Source organism: Lynx canadensis, chromosome A1 (assembly GCF_007474595.2).
Source record: "Lynx canadensis isolate LIC74 chromosome A1, mLynCan4.pri.v2, whole genome shotgun sequence".
Classification (NCBI taxonomy): Eukaryota; Metazoa; Chordata; class Mammalia; order Carnivora; family Felidae; genus Lynx; species Lynx canadensis.
In genome coordinates, this window is record NC_044303.2 from 70,447,932 (window position 1) to 70,469,770 (window position 21,839).

The following is a 21,839-nucleotide window of genomic DNA, read 5'->3' on the forward strand; positions in this document are numbered from 1 at the left end:
GTTGGCCTGTCAAATTGTTAAAGTTTCTACACCCTTATTCTCCTCTGTATATAGTTCATCACAGATCAGCTATAAACGATTCACAGGCAAATCCCTGTCTGTGGGTATCACGTTGAGCTGCACTACCTTACAGTAAGAAACGGAGGTTCAACACCTTCACGTTTTTGCTTCCTACTGTGTTTCTCTATTCTGAAGCCCCCCCACTGAGACCTGCAGATCTTCTTCCATTTAGGGTAAATTCTCCTTGTATCCTCCTCCTTTTTCTTTTATCATATGCCTTCACCAATGGGCTTCCTTCTGACCTTCACAAATCTCTTGGTCAAGGCTGGAAATAAAGACATGGGAATGAGTCACGGAAAGAGAAGTAGCAGATAAACTCTCTGGAAAGTAGAAGGAAGAAAACAACAGGTACTCATTCTCCTAAGGGATGGCTACAGTGGGAATCTGAATGGGAAAACAGTAACAGAGAGATGTGAAAAAAAATTAGTATTATCATTCACCATATTGACTAATAACCAGGTAACATAACAGTATTTAGATATCAAAGGAAGATGGGATTTCAAAGAAAAGAGATCTATGGCCATAGGAAGGAAAGAAATCCAAGAAGAGGAAAACTGAGAACCCTTTTCCATCTATAATTTATCAATCCATGCAGTGACTTAGCTTGTATTTAGAAATATTAGAGAAGCTCACCTCCAAAACTGAATTAGGGCCCTCTTGTACAAAGCAGCCACATTTTCTCTTACCTAAAACAAGTAAACTTTAGAACTCTGCACAAAAAGAGTGGTAAAATTAATTACCTGACTATCTTGACTCTAAATAATTATGATCCTACCATTTTTAAAGGCTTCTTTAATTTTTCCCTGAAAAGGGGAGACAGGAAAGTTCGTTCCAAAAAACTGATAGGAAGTCAGAATGTCAGGCTTGCAGACCATAGCAGAGAAGGCAGCTGGTTGGGGCCCCACGGTTAAACACACACTGATCATGACGGAGTATTTTAAAGAGGACTAGCTAGATAGATGGTTTTTAAAGCTGTCTGCTCTACCCTACACACTCTAAAAAATGAAGGCCACTAACAGCTCACTGCTAATCCTTTTCTCTGGTGGTAGTTTATAATGCGAGATGAGATTCTCATCTGTCTGCAATGGTTTATCTGAAAGCAGGAGACCAGATAAATTTACACTCCCCTCAAGGCCCACGTAAAAAGGAGGGTGTTCTCAGATTTCTGCATCACCACTTTCCTGGTCTCCCAGGGCTGAAACCTAAAGCTATATTTAATACCTCCAGCTTCTCAATCTCACCCAGCCAGGGAACACTAAGCTCACCTTAGTGTGGGGCAGAAGAAGATTATTGGTAAATATTTATTGAATAAATAAATAACCTAATCTAATCAGGTCCAAATACCCATCCAGTTTATCCCAAAATACTTCTTTTACACATCACCTTTTTACTTTATGCCCTCCTCATTACTTCCTGTCTAAATTATGGCAAAAGTCTCCTAAGTAATATCTAAGACCACAGCTCTCTGCCCCCATGCCCATCCATGTCTCAGCCTCTAGGCTCCAACCACACAGTCACCATATTCCTGCAGCAAAACTCTAATCAGGGCATCTTCCAGGTCAAAAACCCAAAACAAAGAATAAAGTCAATACTCCACGACCTGGCCCTTGTCCACCTTCTCCACACCATCCCGCGTGACCCAGATCCATATATCCCTAACTCTCTCTACACTTCACCAGTCTTAACTACTCACTGCTCCCCAGGTACAGCCCATGATTTCCTCTCCAGGAGCCTTCACCTGTGCAGGACCCTCTATCTACAACAATTCAAGTCTACTTTCAGCTCAAAATGCCATCTCCTTCATTAAGCTTTTTCTGATTCCCTAGACTAGGAGTACTCACCTTCCTGAGGACTCTTTAAGGCTTTACTTATAACTCTCCAATGATACAATCTTCTATTTAAATGTGCATAAAGCTTATTTTGCAATCTTCTCTCCCCTATTAGTGCGTCAACACCTTAGGATAGGATCTGCCTTACTCATCCTGGTTCCACAAATCACTGAGGACAGTGGTTGGCACATGTAAGGACTCAACAAACGTGCTCAACTAATTTGGTGCATATGTGAGATTAAAAATCTATCTATTCAGATATACGTGGAAACACAGATGTGGAAGCATCTACAATATACCTGTGCATCCATATTTATCTGACAATCAAATACTTGCTCATTTCTTTTCCCAGGGTATTATTAACATGATCCACACATATCCTTAATGGCAGGAAGCAAAATAACTAATTAAGATCAAACCAAACAAAAACCAAGCCTAAACCAAATGCATACACCTTCATATAAGAACCATTTTTAGTACTTTATGAACAGATGTTTCTTTGCACTTGAAATAGTGACCGGTACCTTACTATTTATGCTATCATTAGCCTAACTGCAATGAGCAGGATGTCACCTTGCTTCCAAAAACCCCCATGTTAAGTACTCAGTATCTTTTACAATCAGTAAAAACCCAGGTAACAGCGCCATGCAAATCTGTGTTCCATGGAGCCTAAAGATCCTAGCGATTTTGCATAAAAAACTTAATTTTCTTTTCATGCACAGTTCTTAAAATCAACTCAGATTATTTTTAATCTGGAGCTTCACAAAAATTAGTTTCATTTTCAGTTCTGAAGAAAAGAGAGGCTTTACAGTTCTTGCACTATCAACTAGATAGTTGAAAACAAACTACTGTAATATACTACCATATTATTTAATATAAGTTTAAAATACTAATATGATACTGTTATTAAACTTCACACAATTTGTGGGGTTAAGTAAGGACATAATCAAGATCCAAATCCCTGCATGTTTGGGGTCTTTGCACCTAGGAGACACATTCTAGCTGCCCAAAGAAATTAATCTCATAAATGCCCTATTTTCCCTAGTTAGCCTCAAAGTAAATCACATGTATATAGCTAAAAAAAATCTTAATTTTAGGACTCTCTGTAAGGTTAACAGCTGCATTACCAGAAAAACAAAAAGCCTTCCCTCCCACCTCTCTAGCCCACTCCTTTGAGCCCTAACCCACGATTCCCACTGCACCATTATCACTGATATGAGTTTCCTCCACCCTCACCCAACAGCTTCATGAGGAAACAGTCTACCACCACGCTGCCACGAGCATGTACATCAAGCTTCAAGTTTCCTGGGTGTCACGGAAGCAGAGTAACAGATGTGGAGGTCCTGGTATATTTCTACTTCCCTAAAAGCTGACTTGAGTCTCAGACCTTCCTGCAAATTTGATCTGCACTAGTCACAGCCTTCCTTCTTCCTTGCAGGAAGCCAGAGAGCCAAGAGGCAGAGGACTCCCAAAGGGGAACACCAACCCCAAAGCTCCCCGGGTCTCATCTATGCTCCTCCTTCCCTCTAACACCCTTCTTGAAGACAAGGTCTGTGTCTTAATCAAATGTTTATCCTTCAGTGTTTGTTGAGTAAATGAACGACAGATAATAACCGGGGATCTACTGAACACTGAAGCGTAAGAACTTAAAAAACTGTAATAACACTGCATTTTTGTCTGCTAATGTCATCATTAAAAACTCAAAAATGACTCAAGATCTGCTAAGATCCTCACTGAAAGATAAACAAGCGGACAGTGAATCCCCAGGAGGCTCTAGGGCAAGATGCCCTAGCCTGATAATATGGAACATGACAGGGAAGCCTGGAACAGAAAAGACTGGGCTCCATCAGGCCTCTGCCCCTCCCTTCTCAAAGGTCCCTGCGGATGGAAATGAGCTCCAGGCTGCACCAGGCCAGGCTCCAAACCTCAAGTTCTGGTCAGAAAGAATCAGCTTAAGTCCATTCTGGGCTGGTTAGTGCCTCCCCTACTGTACAGGTGACACAATGCAGGCCCTAGGCCAGGATACAAAGTTGTAAGTGTCACAGGCAGAACCCAGTTCTCCTGACAAGTAGTATACTGCTCACTGGAATATGCTGGGAAATTATGGAGTAGGGCTGGTTTGGGACTTATTTCCCAGAATGGAGGATGTCCAAAACACCAAGACTCCATACTGTCAACAACAGAAATTGGGCTTCTTTATGACAATTTCTAACAAATGAAGCCACGGGAAAAGACAGCTGCGATTCTCTCAAATTCTAGAAGTTATTCTGAAATTCCTTTCCTCAAATGGAGCTCTCTATAATGTCTACCAAAGGAGCCTATCCTCACCACCCAACCTGTGGGGTATCCAGAGCCCATAATCTTCACTCCTCCTTTCCAGCTTCGAAACTCCAGACCATGATATGTGATTTATAAAAAGTGACTGTCCCCAGTTCAAGAAACCATCATCTTCTACTGATCATCCCTCTTCTCCCTCACCTCCTCTTACACAGTACAGAAATCTCAATACCAATGTGTTTACTAAAGTTTGCCTGGATATATTAACTCTTCCAGGAGAAACTAACGCTGTGTCACCAATCTTTGCCTCTCTCAGTTTTGAGCAGTTTTAAGTTTTATGTTCCATTAAAAATTTGATGTGTTAATTGGTTTTTCACAAAATTACCTCCAGATAAGACAGTAAGGCACACGCATTCTTCAGTTCGGAAAAAAAAAAAAAAAGAATCCTATAACAGTAGTTATTACTAATCTTCTAGAAAAAAAATAGCATTCTCTTTTTCTTCAAAGAATAAAGAAAATCAAAATGGCTAAATGAATATATTAAAAGCCAGAGGAAAAAAATTGTAACCTACAAGATTAAATATTCTGCAAATTCTAGCTAGTATAATAGTTTATAAATGAGTCTAACATACTATAAATATTATGGCACCTCTGCTCTCACCATAGGAACTCTGCTTTCTACTTAAGAAAACAGCAATATGTTAGAATGACAGATTAAATAAATTCACTGAACAATTTTAAAAATGCAACTTTTCCTGTAATAATACAACTTGAACCAAAATGCCATTTATAGCTGAATATTTATTTTAGCCAAGGCAAAGCAGCCTGAAAGGTAAAATGACCTACATTAACAGACCTTATTCTACAGTAAAGAATTTTAGGTTAATAGGCCCAGGAAAGTCTTTTTCTCAAGCCAAATAAGATTTGAACCAAAGTACACATAAAACCATGATTTTCTATCCCTTAAATAACATTATTTGACTACTAAATTCATTCTTCATTCCTCAATAAGTTTCTATTGAGACCTTTTTTAGATTAATCTTGTAATTCTTGCCTTTTAATTCCTTCTCTCTTTCCTCCTAACCCCTTAACAGAAATGTAGAACTCCTTTCTTGGCTTGTAGAAAAATGAATGTCAATTTCACCTACCAACTGGCCTGAGACTGATGAAATATACAAGCAGAAGATCCATGGTGCAAATGGATGTATCATAGTCTGATATAATCTGATTATCATGGTCTGTAAAGATATTCAATGAAATGCAAGTGTAAACAGAGTAAACTCAATTATTTCCTGTGGTCAGTGGAAAGTACACTGGACCCAGAGTCAGTAAACTCAATTTTGTTCTTGTCTATAATACTAACTAGCTGTATGAGCACAGACTAATCGCTTAACCATGATAGATCTTAATCTTCTTCATCTGTAAAATTAGGAAACTGGACCAGATGACCTCAAAGATAACTTTCACCTCCAAAACAATATGATTTCATTTCCATGTCACAAATTTCTCCCAACCCAGAGAATTCATGGTACTTTCCTGAAAGGTGTTTAATGATTCAAGTTAACAATTTAAAAGTTCTGGGGCGCCTGGGTGGCGCAGTCGGTTAAGCGTCCGACTTCAGCCAGGTCACGATCTCGCGGTCCGTGAGTTCCAGCCCCGCGTCAGGCTCTGGGCTGATGGCTCGGAGCCTGGAGCCTGTTTCCGATTCTGTGTCTCCCTCTCTCTCTGCCCCTCCCCTGTTCACGCTCTGTCTCTCTCTGTCCCAAAAATAAATAAAAATGTTGAAAAAAAAATTAAAAAAAAAAAACAATTTAAAAGTTCTAACATACTCGGGGCACCTGGCTGGCTCAGTCAGAATATGCAACTCTTGATCTTGGGGCCATGAGTTCAAGCCCCACGTGGGGCATAGAGATTACTTTTAAAAAATTTAAATTTAAATTTAAAAAAAAAGTTTTCAGGGGCGCCTGGGTGGCTCAGTTGGTTGAGAGTCCAACTTCAGCTCAGGTCATGATCTCACGGTTCATGGTTCAAGCCCTGCATCAGGCTCTGTGCTGACAGCTCAGAGCCTGGAGCCTGCTTCAGATTCTGTCTCCCATGCCCTCTGCCCCTCCCCCACTCATGCTCCCTCCCTCTCTCTCTCTCTCTCTCTCAAAAATAAATAAACATTAAAAAAAAAAAGTTTCCAAGAAACTCAAATTATATCATTTAGACAATCCCTGCCATGGAAAAACTGCTAAATATTAGTCAGATGACCTTAAGTGAGTCATTTGATTTCTCCTGTCTTCAGTTTCCTCATCAAAAAACAGAAGTAAAGTAACTATCCCTGTCTGACTGGATTTTCCGAAGGCTCAAGCAAGACAGTTTTTTGAAAGAATTTTATAAAACTGTCGAATGCAAAGTTTCACTATTTCACATGGGCCTTCTTCTATGAGCATTTAATGTAGGATCTTAAACTGATTGACAGGTTTTTTTTGCTACCAAGATGCAAGTGTCTATCACATTTTACATCAAGATACACACTTGTTTAAGCACTAAGATACACACATGCAATTTTCAGAGAGTCCTAATTTTATATGCAACACCAAAATTTTCCTCCTACGTTGATTGTGTTTTGTATTCCTTAATAGATTATTACTATCCATTTGTGAAAGTAATGCAATTAGGAAACAGAATATATAAAGAACAAACTATATGCCTACTTTTCATGTATTTCCTTCCAACATTTTTCTTAAACACAGGCTATTTCTTACACAGTTGTGATCATACATATTTCCGTATTTTGCTTCTTTTTCCCCCAACATTGTAATTTTTCCATGTTATAAATTCTCCCTAAATGGCACTTTTAAGGGTCATATGATATTCTTACAGGTTGCTCTCATAAGTAATAAAAGCTTGTACTTACTGGGTATTTACTGTGTGCCAAACCCTACTCTAAGTGCTTTACAGGCACGTGCTCACTTAATCATCACAAAGATCTACAAGACAAGTGCCGTCATAGTGTCCATTCTCAGGGTAAAGAGCCTTCTCAGCAGAGCTCGGGTTTTGAATGTCCGGAGCCCAAGTTCTTATCCGTTATATTCCACTGCATCCCTAGAAAGAACAATCCCCCATCAACATCATCTTGGTTATACTACCAACCTTTTCTATGTTCTAGAATTCAGGAACTAAACATCTGATATTTAACTTATTCCTGAAACAAAAGAGCATGGTTTATCATAGCATCTGTAAGGTCATAAACCTTTCTCATGGACAAAATACTACCTCTACTTTTTTCAGTGAATCATTCTGTATAGACTGCTTATAATCTCTTTTTTAACTTAGCACAGTAAACATCTTTCCACAGAACATTACTATAGCCACACGACAGAACATGTATTTTCTGTCAAGATGAAATGTGTGAAAATAGAGCATGTGAATCTCAAACTAAGAACATACAAGTTTCAGAATAAACTTGAGAATAAAGTGGTCAGTGGAAACCATAGGTAGTTTGTGGACATCAGCTTCCAGATTAACTCTCAGTGAGTCTAGCTAACATTCAATAAATGTTAATCTATAATAAATAAATGGCCATGTCTCTAACACAAGCACTGGCCCAGCCTGCCTCCCAAAGTAGATACACCCAAGTACTATCTTCATGGTATTTATCCCTGCCAAATTCAAAGAAAGGAGGTGGGGAGATTCAAACACACCATTTGGCATTAGAGTTCTGATCAGATAGTATGTTTCCTTGCTATCAATTCACTGATAAGCACTCAAGGAGTCTGTTAGAGAAAAAGTGCCAGAGATGTAAAAGAAACAGAAACAACTTCACCATCCACGTACTTCTGCATGGTTTGCAAGACTCAGATTCAACTGAATGGAAGGCACTTCCAGTGGTTTTTATTGGTTGTATTTTTGTTTTATTTTGTTTTGTTTTCAGATCAGTTAGCTAATAAATAGCTAATACAAGAATTAGATCAGTGTGTTATTTTATACACTGAAGCTCTAAAGAGTTGGTGAAGACAAATGGTCCTAAAAAAGAAAATTAATCTTATTTGTACCAAAACGTGTGGCTGCTTTCAAAAACTATGCAGAGATCATGCAGATTTACTGACAACCTGACCAGTTTTTTTCTAAACTAAAACAAACACAGGGCCACTCCAAAGTGATATTCTTACGTGCGAGAAGATAACCAAATCTGTCAGGTGGCAATGAAAAATTAATGACATAACGGAACTGAGCATTAGGAAAATTAATCTGGCAGAGGGAGATGGGCTAGAATGAAGTAAATAGAAATGGGTACAGGGGAGTGAGATTAAGGGCAAGGGGGAATCAAAAAAAAAAAAAAAAGATGAAAAACTGAAAGCGTAAGATGTAGTCTTCAGGATTCATTTATTCACACGTAAAATATTGGTCGAAGCCCCGCTATCTGCCAGGCCCTGGAGAAACTGTGGTCAACAAACAGTTCAGTGAGGGAAACAGACATTAAACAAACGTACACACAAATAAATATCTAAATTGTGCTAAGCGGAACAGAGAAAAGAACAGGCAAGGCCTGTTCGGGTTTGGGTGGGTAGGCAAGGCCTCTGTGAGGCAAGGGCATGTAAGTACAGTTCCAGAAACCTAGGGGAGTGGCCTGGCAGATGAGGAAAGAGGCAAGAGGTGATTATTATCCCAGGCAGAGGTAAGCACTCCTGCCAAGGTCCTGGGGTATGAGAGAGCCTGGCATCCGGAGAACGTTAAAGCCGAGCCAGTGAGCAACGGCAGAGTGGTGCCTGACAAGGAGAGCACCTTACAGTCCAAGCTCCTATTCCAAGGGCAGTGGGAAGCACTGTTGTGTTAAGGATTCCGAATTAAAGCCTTAAGGATAGAGGAAGAAAGGCAGCAAGGAGACCAGATAGGAGGGACTATGGCGGGGACCAAGGGAAGGGCAGGAGACAGAGGGAAGGGGACGATAGGTCACAGCAGTCAGGAGTGCAGCTCACCAAAGATCTTAGCTCTCCTTCCAGGCACATAGATAAGAATGGACTTCCCAGCTCTTGGAGCTAGGTGTGGCCAATGGACCGGAAGCAAAAGTGTGTGGAAGAGTAAGAGTCTATGAGGGAGTCCCCACACTCTTTCCCCCCAACAAGGACACACCATATTCAAGATGGTGGCTGTCCCCAACCCAGGTCCCAGGATGTGGATAACATGGCCCCAGCCATCCTCAACAGACAGGCAGCACTGGGAGGGAAAAAAAACCCTTCTGAGCCACTAAGGTTTGAGAGTCATTCGCCCACACAGAAGCAGAAATAGGACATAATGGATGCAGTGATGACGGAAAGAGGAAGGCAAAAGGAGATGAAAAGAAGAGATAAAGGAGGAATGAGAGATTTCAAAGTCGGTGGCCATGACAATAATGCCTATTGCTAAGGAAAAGAACGCAAAGAGGATGGCTGGTTTGGGATGAAAAGTGGCATTATGTTTCACAGATGCTGAACATAAGGGACTGGTAGGACAGCCAAGTACACATGTCAGACAGGTCCAAGTACACATGGACAAGCAGGTCTAAGCTGGGGAAACTGAGATAAAGATTCAGAAGTCCAAGTGAAGGTGGAGAGCTCCCTTCAGAGTAAAGAGCAGAGATTAAATGCCATGAGCCAATGGTGGAGAAGGGACCTGTCAGGAATGCCCCCAGGTGTCTGGGTAGCAAGGGGACAGAGTGAAGACTGGAGCATGGAAGAGAACCAGAGAAGGGGAAGGAGGGGGGCTGAACGGCATCAAATGCTGCAGACCAACAAGTTGAGAGGCCACCCCACACCAAGGACAAGTCAGACTTCAAGGGCGCAATCCAAGGTTACACCATGCTTAGTAGCAAAGAGGTACTTAGAACCCAAACAGCCAGGCCCAAGCCCCTGAACTTAAACACAAGCCTCCCTGCCTTCCAGTGATGCAATGGAAAAATTTTCTCAACAATATTCTTCTAAAACAAAACGTAATGGTATCATAAATATTCCACATTCCACAACTTATTTAGATTACTGTCAAGATCTTTCGATAGTTTGCAGTTGGTCGGTATTTTACATTTTCTGCCCTGAGCAGTCAGCACTGTGACTTCAGACACTGAACTTAAATGCACATTTCAGGTTGATCCTCAGGAGAAATTCCCACAGTTATAAGTACTGGACCAAAAAAAGGGAGTGTGTTACAGTTTTTGATATGAAGCCCAAATGCAAAAAGATTACACCATTCATCATGTCATAAAATCCAGGAGGCACAATTCTCACTAAATGCTATGCAAATGAGAGTCCCTGGAGTTGGGGACAGAGTAGTCCTACAAACAGGAGTTCACCCATCCTTGCAAATGTCTTTTCTATCTTGGCAAATTTGCAAATTTATCAGGCAAAAATGGCATCTTGTTTTGATTAATGTTTCTCTAGTTATTAGCAAGGTTGAACATGTTTGTCTGCTCCTTATTGGCTAATTATACTCCTTTCTTTGAGAAATTGCGTATTAATGTCCTTTCCTATTTTTCTACTGGAGTGTTTTTCTTTTTGTAATTGATTTACAAGAACTCTCAATATATTTTTAAAAACGTAATACTATTAGATATGGATATAGATAAATAAAGTGTTTAGTGTTTCTAAGCTTATGACTTTTTATTTTATTTTGTTTTATTTATTTGGGGAGGTGCGCAGAGAGAGGGAATCTTAAGCAGACTCCACACTCAGTGCAGAGCCCAACCCGGGGCTTGATCCCATGACCCTGGATGATGGCCTGAATGAAAATCAAGAGTGGGATGCTCAACTGACTGAGCCACCCAGGCACTCCTTTCAAAAATATTTCTTTGTCATTTTATTTTAAGGAGAGAGAGAGAGAGAGAGTACAAAACTTTTATTTTCTTTATATTTTGGGCGTCTCTATATGGACAGCATGGATTTTTCTTAGAAAGAGAAAGAGTGAGAGCAGGAGAGAGAGACAGAGGGAAGTGAGAGAGAATCCTAAGCAGGCTCCACATTCAGTGCAGAGCCTGACATGGGGCTCGACCCCGTGACCCTGGGACCATGACCTGAGCTGAAATCAAGTCAGAGGCAGCTTACTGACGTAAATTTATAGTACTTGCTACATATAGAACAGAGGTTTGAGTGTTCACATGGGAAGCAATAGGCAGAGTGGTTAGGAACACATGGTCTGAAGCCACAGTGCCCAGGTTCAAGACCCAGGCCCTCCACTTACAGCCGGGTCACCTTGTGACTCACCCTCCCATATGTAAAGCTCTAACATATATCCTAGGACATAGTAAGTGCTCAATAAATGCTGGATGCGGATATATTTAGTCAAGATAACATGACCTTACTTCTTACTTTATTAATATAACATGACCTTACTTCTGTTAAACATATTAAGTGATTTAAATACCTTATTTGATCTTTATTTTAAAAACTAAGATAATAATATCTAGTAATCCGAACTCTCAGATGAGCAAACTGAGGCTTAGGTGAAGTAACCTACTCCAAGGCCTCAGTTCACCAGTGGCAAAGCCACAGCTCACTTCATAAACGCAGACAAAACTGGTTTTTCCCTTTACTTTAATGCTTTAAAAATCCCTCTCCACCCTTACGTGATTATTCATCGATGTTTTATGCTGCTTCTTTTATTTATTTCACATGCAACTCTTATATTTAGTTATAATTTATTTTAGAATAAAAGGCAGGGCCCCAACACTGTTTCTTTGCAACACCATTTACTGAATGGAGCGCACTCACCACATTTGACTACTCCTCCCATGATACCCTAAATGATTATACACACTGAGTCCTGTTTCTGGGTTTTCTCTTCATGCCACAGACCTTTCTCCCTGTCCTTGGGCATGACATAAAACCGTCACATTATTTACCCCCAAGGTTACACTTAGGAAAAGATGTCTCTCAGAAGCATATATTCAGGGATGCCTGGGTGGCACGGTTGGTTGAGCGTCCTACTTTTGATTTCAGCTCAGGTCATGATCTCACAGTTTGTGAGTTCAAGCCCTGCACTGGGCTCTGCACTAACAGTGCAGAGCCTGCTTGGGATTCTCTGTCTTCTTCTCTGTCTACCTTTCCCCTGCTCACCTTCTCACTCTCCCTCAAAAATAAATAAATTAAAATAAAATAAACCTAAATAGGTTTCAAAGAGACAAGGGAAAAAATATATATATATTTTGTGATGTACTCTCAGCCAATCATTGAAATTGTTCTCCAAATTAGCAAACGTACCTCTCAAAATTTCTCCCCCTTCCTCCTAAAACTTGTCCCTCTTTGTCTAAGCTGCTGCTTGCTCCTTCTTGGCCTAGCCGGGCATTCCAAGCATTTGTTCAATCTCTCATTCTTTTCTAGGAAAAAAGTCCCCCTTATCTCTGCCTCTTCCAGGTCCTGTTTAGTTCCTCAGAACACTTCTCATGTGCACCAGTTCTGCCATCTCATCTTCCTCTATGCGCTGAACCAACCATTTGACCTTTTAAATGTGCTCCCTTGTACTGTGATCCACCTTTCTGTAGACTACTGACCTGTCCACCTGTTTAGATCATAAACCCTCAGGGCGAAGACTCGCTCTAACACAGCAGCGTATCTCCACCAGTCAGCAAACAGTCCTAGCACAGAGAAGGCCCTCAATCCACGTGGAGAAAGATTTTACAATTCCTTCCCTCCCTTTTCAAACTCAAGGCATTACTAATGCCCTCCTGTCTCCTAATATTCAAATGGACTAGAAACCAAAGAAATAGAACCTGTTGTTGATTATCTACTTAGAGATGGGCCTCCACCCTACTTCCTGTGTTTGGGGACATTTCTGTTTGTTAGGGCTCCACCAGAGGGTGGAGAAAGACAGTGAGGTGATGCTCAGGCCAGTTCAGTTGCCGATTTACTAACATATCTGATTTGAAATTACAGTCAAAATGAGGTTTTACCTTACCCGAGGATTTCAAAGAACACCACCACTCGGGTCTCACATTACCTCAGATAATACTGGAACCTTGAGCTGACTGACCTAAGAGGGTGAGGAAGGCCTCAAGCACATATTCCAGGAGAGAATCATCCCACACCTTCTGTCCATCCTCTGCCAGTAACACAAAGGAAAATTTAGTGACCTGACTCAGTTTCATTTCATTTCATACTGCTGGATGAAGGGCATGGAATAGTATCACTGGCAGGGGCTTGACATGGAAGGAGGGTTTGAAGCTGAACATACAGAGATAAGATCAATAAGGAAGTTGGCAGCCAGGTGACCCAGGCAGGCATCAATACCCAAGTTCATAATACCTGGTAAACCCACACAAAGGCCCATGTCACAATATTTACACAAATCTTTCAGAGAAAGGATATTTTTAGGCCTTGGGTGATACAGTCCGTTAGATCTAGGCCATTATGATGCTATCTTTAATAAATCTGAAAGACTCAAGCAAGGTAAAATGCTTTCAGGAGCTCCAAAAGCAATCACAACTCAGCCTGTCTCAGGGAACGTTTTCTTCTGAGCTTGCATATATTCTGAATATACTGCCCTGCCCTCCCAACTATTCTAAATCATGGAAAACTAATTCTGGAATTGTGAGGACTCTTCCTTCATTAGCCAAACTCATAAATTACTTTTCCCACAACCAAGACGATTACTAGCAATACATCTACTACTCATAAAAAGCAACTTAGAATTCAAGCCTGTTGATAAGGAAAGAGCCTCTAGGAACAATCTAGTACAGCACCTCATTTAATATAATGGAGCCCTAAAGTTCAGATAAGTTACACAACAGCACGGTGTGACTTAAGTGATTGGTCAAATATATGCCAGGCATTGTCAAAGAGCTTTCTCTATATTACTCATTTAATCCTCCTAACCAACCCTAAAAAAATAAGTACGGTTATTATCTCTACTCCAACAGATAAGGAAACTGAGGCACAGCAAGTTTAAGTTATATGCCTAAGACTGCCCAGCTGGTAAGGGGCAGAGCTTGACTTACAAACCACATGCTCTGCCTCCAGAGCCCATGGTCTAAACTACTAAGCCTTTAGGATTAAAACCCAGGACTCCTAACCCCAGATAGGGTCCTCACTACCATAATTCTAAGTCTCATGAAAGAGAGAACCAGAGCAGCTGGCTGACTCAGTAGAGCATGTGACTCGTGATCTCAGGGTCATGAGTTCAAGCCCCACATTGGATGTGGAACCTACCTTAAAAAAAAAAAAAAAGAAAGAAAGAAAAACGAAAAAAGAAAGAGCTAACCACATTTGAAAAGGTCTGCAAACCTTATTTAAATCCTGATTAGAACAAACTACCTATCAAAGATGTTTTTTAAGCAATCTGGGAAACCTGAAGAGTATATCAACAATTACTGTTGATGGCATTATGTTGATGGCATGATGGCATTATACTTCCATACAAAATATCCTTATTTTTAACAATACGTACTAGGAGTATGGGGAGAAAGGACAAGAGATCCGGAATTCACAAACATACACACATACACAAAATAAAAAATGGACAGTTGAAGCAAACTTAGGTAAAATCTTGATAATTATTGAATCTGTGTGGTAGACTATGAGGGTTCATTATACTATTCTCTCCACTTTTTCGTATGTTTATTTTCAAGCTCTTTGAATTAATACAAAATCATTTTTTTTTAATTTTTTTTCAATGTTTTTTATTTATTTTTGGGACAGAGAGAGACAGAGCATGAACGGGGGAGGGACAGAGAGAGAGGGAGACACAGAATCGGAAACAGGCTCCAGGCTCCGAGCCATCAGCCCAGAGCCCGACGCGGGGCTCGAACTCACAGACCGCGAGATCGTGACCTGGCTGAAGTCGGACGCTTAACCGACTGCGCCACCCAGGCGCCCCAATACAAAATCATTTTTAAAGGGCCGCAAACCTGAGCCTATGAAAAATGAAGCTATCAAACAATGAAAAACTTATGAGCATGTCTCACTTTCACATTTTAAAGTTTGTTTTTAAACAGCAGCCTTTAGTACCCACTAAACTATTAATTTTGTCGTTTCTGATCTCACTACCAGCCACTCACCAGTACTAGAAGCAAGGGAAGAACTAGTTTTATCCATATTCCCTTCATTTTTATCTTCATGAGGTCCCAATAGTTCATTTTTGCTTTTAATTCCCTTGCCCTTGGGGATGTGTCCAGTAAGAAATCGCTGAGACTGAGGTCAGAGAGGTTTTTTCCTGCTTTCTCCTCTAGGGTTTTGATGGTTTCCTGTCTCATATTCAGGTCCTTTATCCATTTTGAGTTTATTTTTGTGAATGGTGTAAGAAAGTGGTCTAGTTTCATTCTCCTGCATGCTGCTGTCCAGTTCTCCTAGCACATTTTTTTTTAATTTTTTTTTTCAACGTTTATTTATTTTTGGGACAGAGAGAGACAGAGCATGAACGGGGGAGGGGCAGAGAGAGAGGGAGACACAGAATCGGAAACAGGCTCCAGGCTCCGAGCCATCAGCCCAGAGCCTGACGCGGGGCTCGAACTCCCGGACCTCGAGATCGTGACCTGGCTGAAGTCGGACGCTTAACCGACTGCACCACCCAGGCGCCCCTCTCCTAGCACATTTTTAACTAATCTTACCCCATCTGCAAAATTGCTTTATTAGTCAGCTAGTTAAGAGTATTTATTGAGCATTTACTATGCTGTAGGCATTGTGTTAGCACTGACCCAAGTTGTCAAAGACAGAGCAATCCTCTGTCCCTCTCTCTCTGCCTCTCTCCCACTTGCACTTTCTCAAAAATAAATAAAACATTAAAAAAAAAAGAGGGGTGCCTGGGGGGCTGAACTGGTTGAATGTCCGACTTCGGCTCAGGTCATGATCTCACAGTTTGTGAGTTCAAGCCCCACATGGGGCTCGCTGCTGTCAGCACAGAGCTGGCTTCAGATCCTCTCTGTCCCGCTGTCTCTGCTCCTCCCCAGCTTGTGCTTTCTCAAAAATAAAAACATTTAAAAAAAAAAAAAAAAGGCAGAGCAGAGTAATACTTCCATCTAAGCATGGATCATTAGACCATGGGACTCCAAACCGTGGCTTGGTTGCTGTTCTGCCTCCTGCAAGGATCAGGGGCACCTCCTTATGTCCTCCTAGACCAAAGCCAGACCAGAACTTATGTGGCAGGAGCACCTACTGTGGCTTCCTGATGGACACTGGGGAGCATGAAGAAGAAGGTGGTAGCAGAGTGCCTGGGAGGAGGTGAAAAGAGTGAGGTTAATGGGTTATTTTTAGGATCTATAAACTCTCCGATTCCTCCTTCTGCAATGCAGAACCACTGCAATGCACTTCCCATTCAGTTTGGGGGCCCCTCAAATGCCCCAGCGAGGACACCGGCTTTCCTGCAATTTGTATTTGTTTCATCATACAAGTGACCACCCACAGAGGACACTAAGAGTTGAGACACCAGCCAGGCATCTGACGGTCCATGCCAGAGGGTGCCAGGGAAAACAGATGCACCAGTAAAGTGTCATGAGGTACCACGGAAGTGTGTCAGACATGGGAATGGACACTACCAGGTCACTATCAGTAGGCCATCCTCCAGTGGGAAGGGCAGATACTCAAGGAATGTTGCACATCTACGTCTGTTGCAAGGTTGTGCCTATATTGGCACTTCCGTGCTCAACCTGATGGTCATTAAACTAGAACCTCTTCTTCAGTTCAAGTCTGCCAGAACTTTGGAAATCATGGCACAGTCATGTTTTACTTACTCTTCTTTTGCCTCAAATCCCTGCTGAGGGCAGTGGCTCCTGGTTCAAAGAACTAAATTTCACATGAGAACAGAAAAGACGACACAGATGTTGCAGGCTTTATCCTTAACACACATACAATGGCAAAAATCAAGAGGATGCAGGAAGTCCTCCTTAGACGAAAGGAAGAGAAGTCAATTTGGGTTATGGAGGAGAAACCAGGTTCTAGTCTATTCCCAACTCCTACTCTACTCTTACCACCCACTGATCAAGTGCAGTAGAAAAGCAAAATAAAATCCCTATTTTATTACGGACGGACTGGTTGGAGTTTGAGGAATCTGGGGTGATCTGGCAGAGCTGTCAACTGAGAGAAAAATCAAGCTAAGCAAGCTGGACACGGAAATCAGCAAAGTTTCATCTCCAATCTCCACAAACGTCATTCATGTCATCCTGTGTCTGCCCAGGAAGGGCATCTATCTGCCACCAGAAAGATGCCCCAGCTCCTGTGTCAAGGGACCTGCACTCCACTGGACAATACCCCACACAGAGGGCCACAAAGCACAGACAATCACTTCCAAGGCCCATCTTCCCACATCGTTCCAACAAACACGAGTCACCCGCCCACAAACAAGCCCCTTTCCAGAAAACAAATGCCAACGACGATGCAAGGAGCAGCTAAAAGTTTCCAGCTGCCCCAGAGAACATGCTGCCATCAAAAGTCGCTCCTCTCCCGAGCCATCTGAGTGATCTGGATGTACTGCGTTTCCAAATATAGCAGGACCAGCCCTGGCTGTGGAGAAGTCGATTTAAAACTTCATCATCCTACACCCAGAGGCCTATTCTTTAAAGATGTTCTGCTACAACCCGATTAATCTTGGACCTCATTGCTTCGCTTGCTTCAAATCCCCAAACTCCATAGTAATTTGCACCAGTGCTGAAATTACCAAGGGTTTCTATCACGCCCCCTAACCCTTCCGAAGAGGAGGCCAAACCTCAGGAAGCCGGCTTAAGGGGAGGGGGCGGAACCGCTTCCCTTCTGGAGCTCAGCCCACCCAAAGGGTACGCAGGGCCACCTCTTACCCAGGGTTTTGGACTGAAAAAGGAAGCCCCCACCTCCACTCCCCTGCGTCCCTCCAGGCCACAGGTGTCAAGCCCCTCCTGAATACCGGAAGAGCAGGGGACTGCGGGAGAAACGGGGGCAAAGGAGAGTAAAGCCCCATTTGGCAGAAGGAGGTAAACTTCGGGGTGGGAGGGGACTAGTTGAGGGAGATGGCGATCTCACTCGCAGGAAATTCCCAGGAGGGAAGGGGCAGCAGTAGTGGGGAGAGGAACCCCGGACTCAGGGTGGGGATGTGGAAGTTGCTGCCCCTCCGGGACCTTCCCTTCTCCCCTGTGCAGCATCCACCACCTCTTAATCCTGCGGTCCTAGCTGAGTCGGGCAGCTCGGCCTGGGCCCGACCGACTTAGAGGAGCGTGGAGGAGGTGGCCGCCCGCCCGCCTCCCACCATCTGTGGTCCCGCACTCACCAGGAGCACCGAGCCGCGCACCACCTCCGACACGCTCTGCCGCAGCTCGGCCGCCGTGCCCGGCTTACTCAGCGCCCGGGTGAACTTCCGAGTCTCCGCCGAGGCAGAGAGCAGCGGCGGCTGCGACATCCTCGCCGCCTCTGCCGCCGCCGCGCCTGCTCCCGCGGTCCGGCCCGGCCGCGCCGCCGCCAGGTGCGCCTTGGGCGCCGGGCCTGGCCCGCAGGCAGCTCCCGGCGCTGCCGCCCGCCCGCTCCCCCTGCCGTTCGCCGCTCGTCCTGGCGGGGCAACCGGGGCCGCGCCCTCCGCACCGTGTCACGCCCCGAGGCGCCCCCCCAGGCGTCCGCGGTTCCCCGCGCTCAGAGCAACGCCCGGGCTCGCTAGGCGCGACCGTGAGTGTGGCGGCGGCGGCGGCGGCTCCCCCATGCCACCAGCCTCCCTCGGCGGCCGCTTGCCGGGCCGCCTCCTCGGGGCGGGGTGTCCGGCGCGGCGCGGGGCGGGGCGGGGCGGACGGAGGAGGGGCCGGCGCGGCGGGACGGCGGGCCCGGCAGGTCGGCCCGGTAGGCGCCGCTCGGCGGGAGCGAGGTGGCGGGACGCTGGGCTGCGGGACAGGTGGGGGCGCCTGCGCTTCTCGGGCCGCACGTCCGAAGACCCGAGGTGAGGGCCGCGCACGCCGCCGACTGGGCGCACAATCCCGGGCTGGAGCGGGACCGAGTTCCCGAAACCAGCGCCTGTCTAATGGGACCCTGCGGTCAGCGGCAGTGTGCGGGCTCCGTGGCACCACGCCCCCTGTGGGCCGGGGGCCTCTGGGGTCTCAGGAAGGTGGGCTTTATGCTGCACCTAGAGAGCACAGGGCCGTTGGACAGAAAAGCGGTCGTGCGGGCCCAGAGGGAGCGCCCTGTCTGGGACCCTGCCTGGAGCGCCACACGCACTCGCATTGGCGCTTCTCGGCCTAAAACCACCATTCCGCCCCCAGAAGCATGGTGCGAACGGCGAGGAGCCTCTGTGAACCGAAGGGAGCGTCCCCGGGTGAGGGGCGGCGCAGGCCGGTACAGCCTCTGCGAGTCCCGCAGACCCCGGCCCCGCAACGGCGACCTGCTGCGTCACCTTGGGCGGGATCAAAACTTCTGAGGCTGGCCTATCTCTCGTGTAAACTGAGGACTGTAACCTGCAAGAGGCTGAAGTGACACCACAAGCGTTCCTGCCGCCCTTCCGCGGCCGGACGGGAACGCGAGGCGCGGAGCCCGGGAAACCCAGAAGCGCCGGCCTGCTAGCCCCACGAGACCCAGGAGCTGGCGGCTGCTAGCGACAGCCATCGATCTGAGGAGCTTCCTCTCACAGGCTTTCCCACTTTCTCGTCCCTAAGGGGCCCCACCGCCGTGTCTCCTTTTTCCCTCTTCTGAGGAAATCCCGAGCAGCCTAACTCTGACCCCGCTGGAGAGAGGGCGCCCAGGGAGGAGGGAATTTGCGCTGGGCCCAGAGCGCATGCTCAGTGGTTTGGGTTTGGGCGGGTTCCCGCGGCGGGGAGCCCATCTTAAAGGCGGCCCCTCTGATTGGCCGGTCTTTTCAGGCCACGCCCATTGCCTGCTGATGGACAGCTCCTTACCTGCTGGGTCGGATTCCGCAGCGCGAGGTGGTATCTTGGAACAGGCCTCGGGAGGAATCGCCGCCGGCTCTCAAGCCTAAGTGCCTGGAGGCGCCCTAACCGCCGTCTTCGCGACGAAGGAGGCTGCCCATTGCGTCCCACCCCACCAGAAAACCAAACACTGGCCTACATCGGAATCTTAAAGCGGTAGGAAAAACTAGCAATCTCGTTCAGAAAGCAAAACACCACCGTTCAGGACTTAATGGGCGGGTCTAGCATATAATAAAACTGGAGGTTAGGCATGCAGTTAGCGCCCAATAGAAGCTTGCTGAATTGGATTGTTTTCCTAGGAGGTTGGAATGCAGGATGTGGCACTTGAGTGAGCCTAACAGGCTGAAAGATACACAAAACAAGTCATGTGTGATAACAAAAACAATTACACACTAACCCATTTCCTCCTCTGCGAAATAAGGGAATAGCCTAGACATTTCCCAGTCCTCTCCTGTTCCAAGAGTAGAACTGGGTGACCCCAACAAAGTCGGGTAGATGCAGGCCCGTATCTTCCAGCCCTTGGGGGAAACTTGTGCTGTTCTGTATGAGCGTGCACTTCGTCTGGTCTACACTGGGGTATGTCAGCTCTATTCTTACCTAAACTATTAGATGCTAGTCTGAGAATCCTAAATTAAGATTTCCCTTTCGGCTTCTGACTCCTGAAGTAGTCCCAGACAGCACAAACCTTTACCCCACTATGTTACCTTGGCTCTCTAGACCATTTCTACTTCCGAAGAAGGCAAACATCATATTTTTGTTTATTAAAAACAGCAAAAGGGGGCGCCTGGGTGGCTCTGTCGGTTTGGCGTCAGACTTCGCCTCAGGTCATGATCTCGCGGTTTGTGGGTTCCAGCCCCACATCGGGCTCTGAGCTGCCAGCACAGAGCCTGGAACCTGCTTCAGATTCTGTGTCTCCCTCTCACTCTGCCCCTCCCCTGCTCACGCTCTGCCTCTCTCTCTCTCAATAATAAATAAATGTTAAAAAAAAAAAAAAAAAAAAAACAACAGCAAAAGCATGCAAGGTTATGGGGTTTTCTTTTTTTTCTTTCTTCCCCTTTTTGTTTTAAGAGACATATAAATAAAGAAAAGAACAGGGGTGCCTGGGTGGCTCAGTCGGTTAAGCATCCAACTTTGGCTTAGGTTATGATCTCACAGTTTGTGATTTCGAGACCCACAAGGGGCTCTGTGCTGACAGCTGGGAGCCTGGAGCCTGCTTCAGATTCTGTGTCTCCCTCTCACTCTGCTCCTCCCCTACTCATGCTCCGTCTCAAAAATAAATAAATGTTTTAAAAAATTTTTAAAGAAAAAAAGAAAAGAACATGTCCAGAAAGTGAGGAGTTCCCCAAACCTTCTCCTAATTTCATCCATGTGTATATCAGTTCTGAATTCTTTGCTTGCTTACTAATTCAATAGATTCTAGAACAGGCAGATTTTCATTTAGGAAATAGAGGATGATGTGTAAGGTGCTGACAGTAGTCACTGACAATGTCTAATCAAGTGCAAATTCTTTTTTTTTTTTTAAGATTTTATTTTTAAGTAATCTCTACACCCAACCTGGGGCTCAAACTCACAAGCCCAATATCAAGAGACTCATGCTCTACTCACTGAGCCAGCCAAGTGCCCTTCAAGTGCAAGTTCTAATAGAGAAGGAGGCATGGAACATGTGAGCTAGGAATATCGATTTTCCCAGCAACCCAGAGCTGAGCCGTTATTTCCTGATGAAGTGTGTCATTAACAAATGGGACATTTCTCATGTTTAAGTTTGAGCAGAAACTTGTTCCTTCTGTTACGCGTTGAATTGTGTCCCCTAAGAAGACATATTGGAGTCCTAACACTGGTACCTGTGAATGTGACCTTAATTT

At 44.6% G+C, this 21,839-nt stretch overlaps 2 protein-coding genes across 12 annotated transcripts in view; one reads left to right on the forward strand and one right to left on the reverse strand.

Annotated features, from left to right (window-relative positions):
* DOCK9 (dedicator of cytokinesis 9) overlaps window positions 1-18,488 on the reverse strand; it is a 295,408-nt gene extending 276,920 nt beyond the window's left edge. For all 11 annotated transcript variants that reach the window (XM_032592386.1, XM_030313287.1, XM_032592393.1 and 8 more), the window contains exon 1: window positions 18,345-18,488. In XM_032592386.1, coding sequence (XP_032448277.1) covers window positions 18,345-18,473 — 129 coding nt within the window. In that variant the 5' untranslated portion in view covers window positions 18,474-18,488. The remainder of the gene's footprint in view (window positions 1-18,344) is intronic.
* A 277-nt stretch (window positions 18,489-18,765) lies between these two features.
* Window positions 18,766-21,538, forward strand: LOC115509383. The gene is made up of 3 exons (XM_030308855.1): window positions 18,766-18,953; window positions 18,992-20,133; window positions 21,501-21,538. Exons 1-2 carry the CDS (start codon window positions 18,766-18,768, stop codon window positions 19,470-19,472), a joined length of 669 nt encoding a protein of 222 aa, XP_030164715.1. The 3' UTR covers window positions 19,473-20,133; window positions 21,501-21,538.
* The last annotated feature ends 301 nt before the right edge of the window (window positions 21,539-21,839 follow it).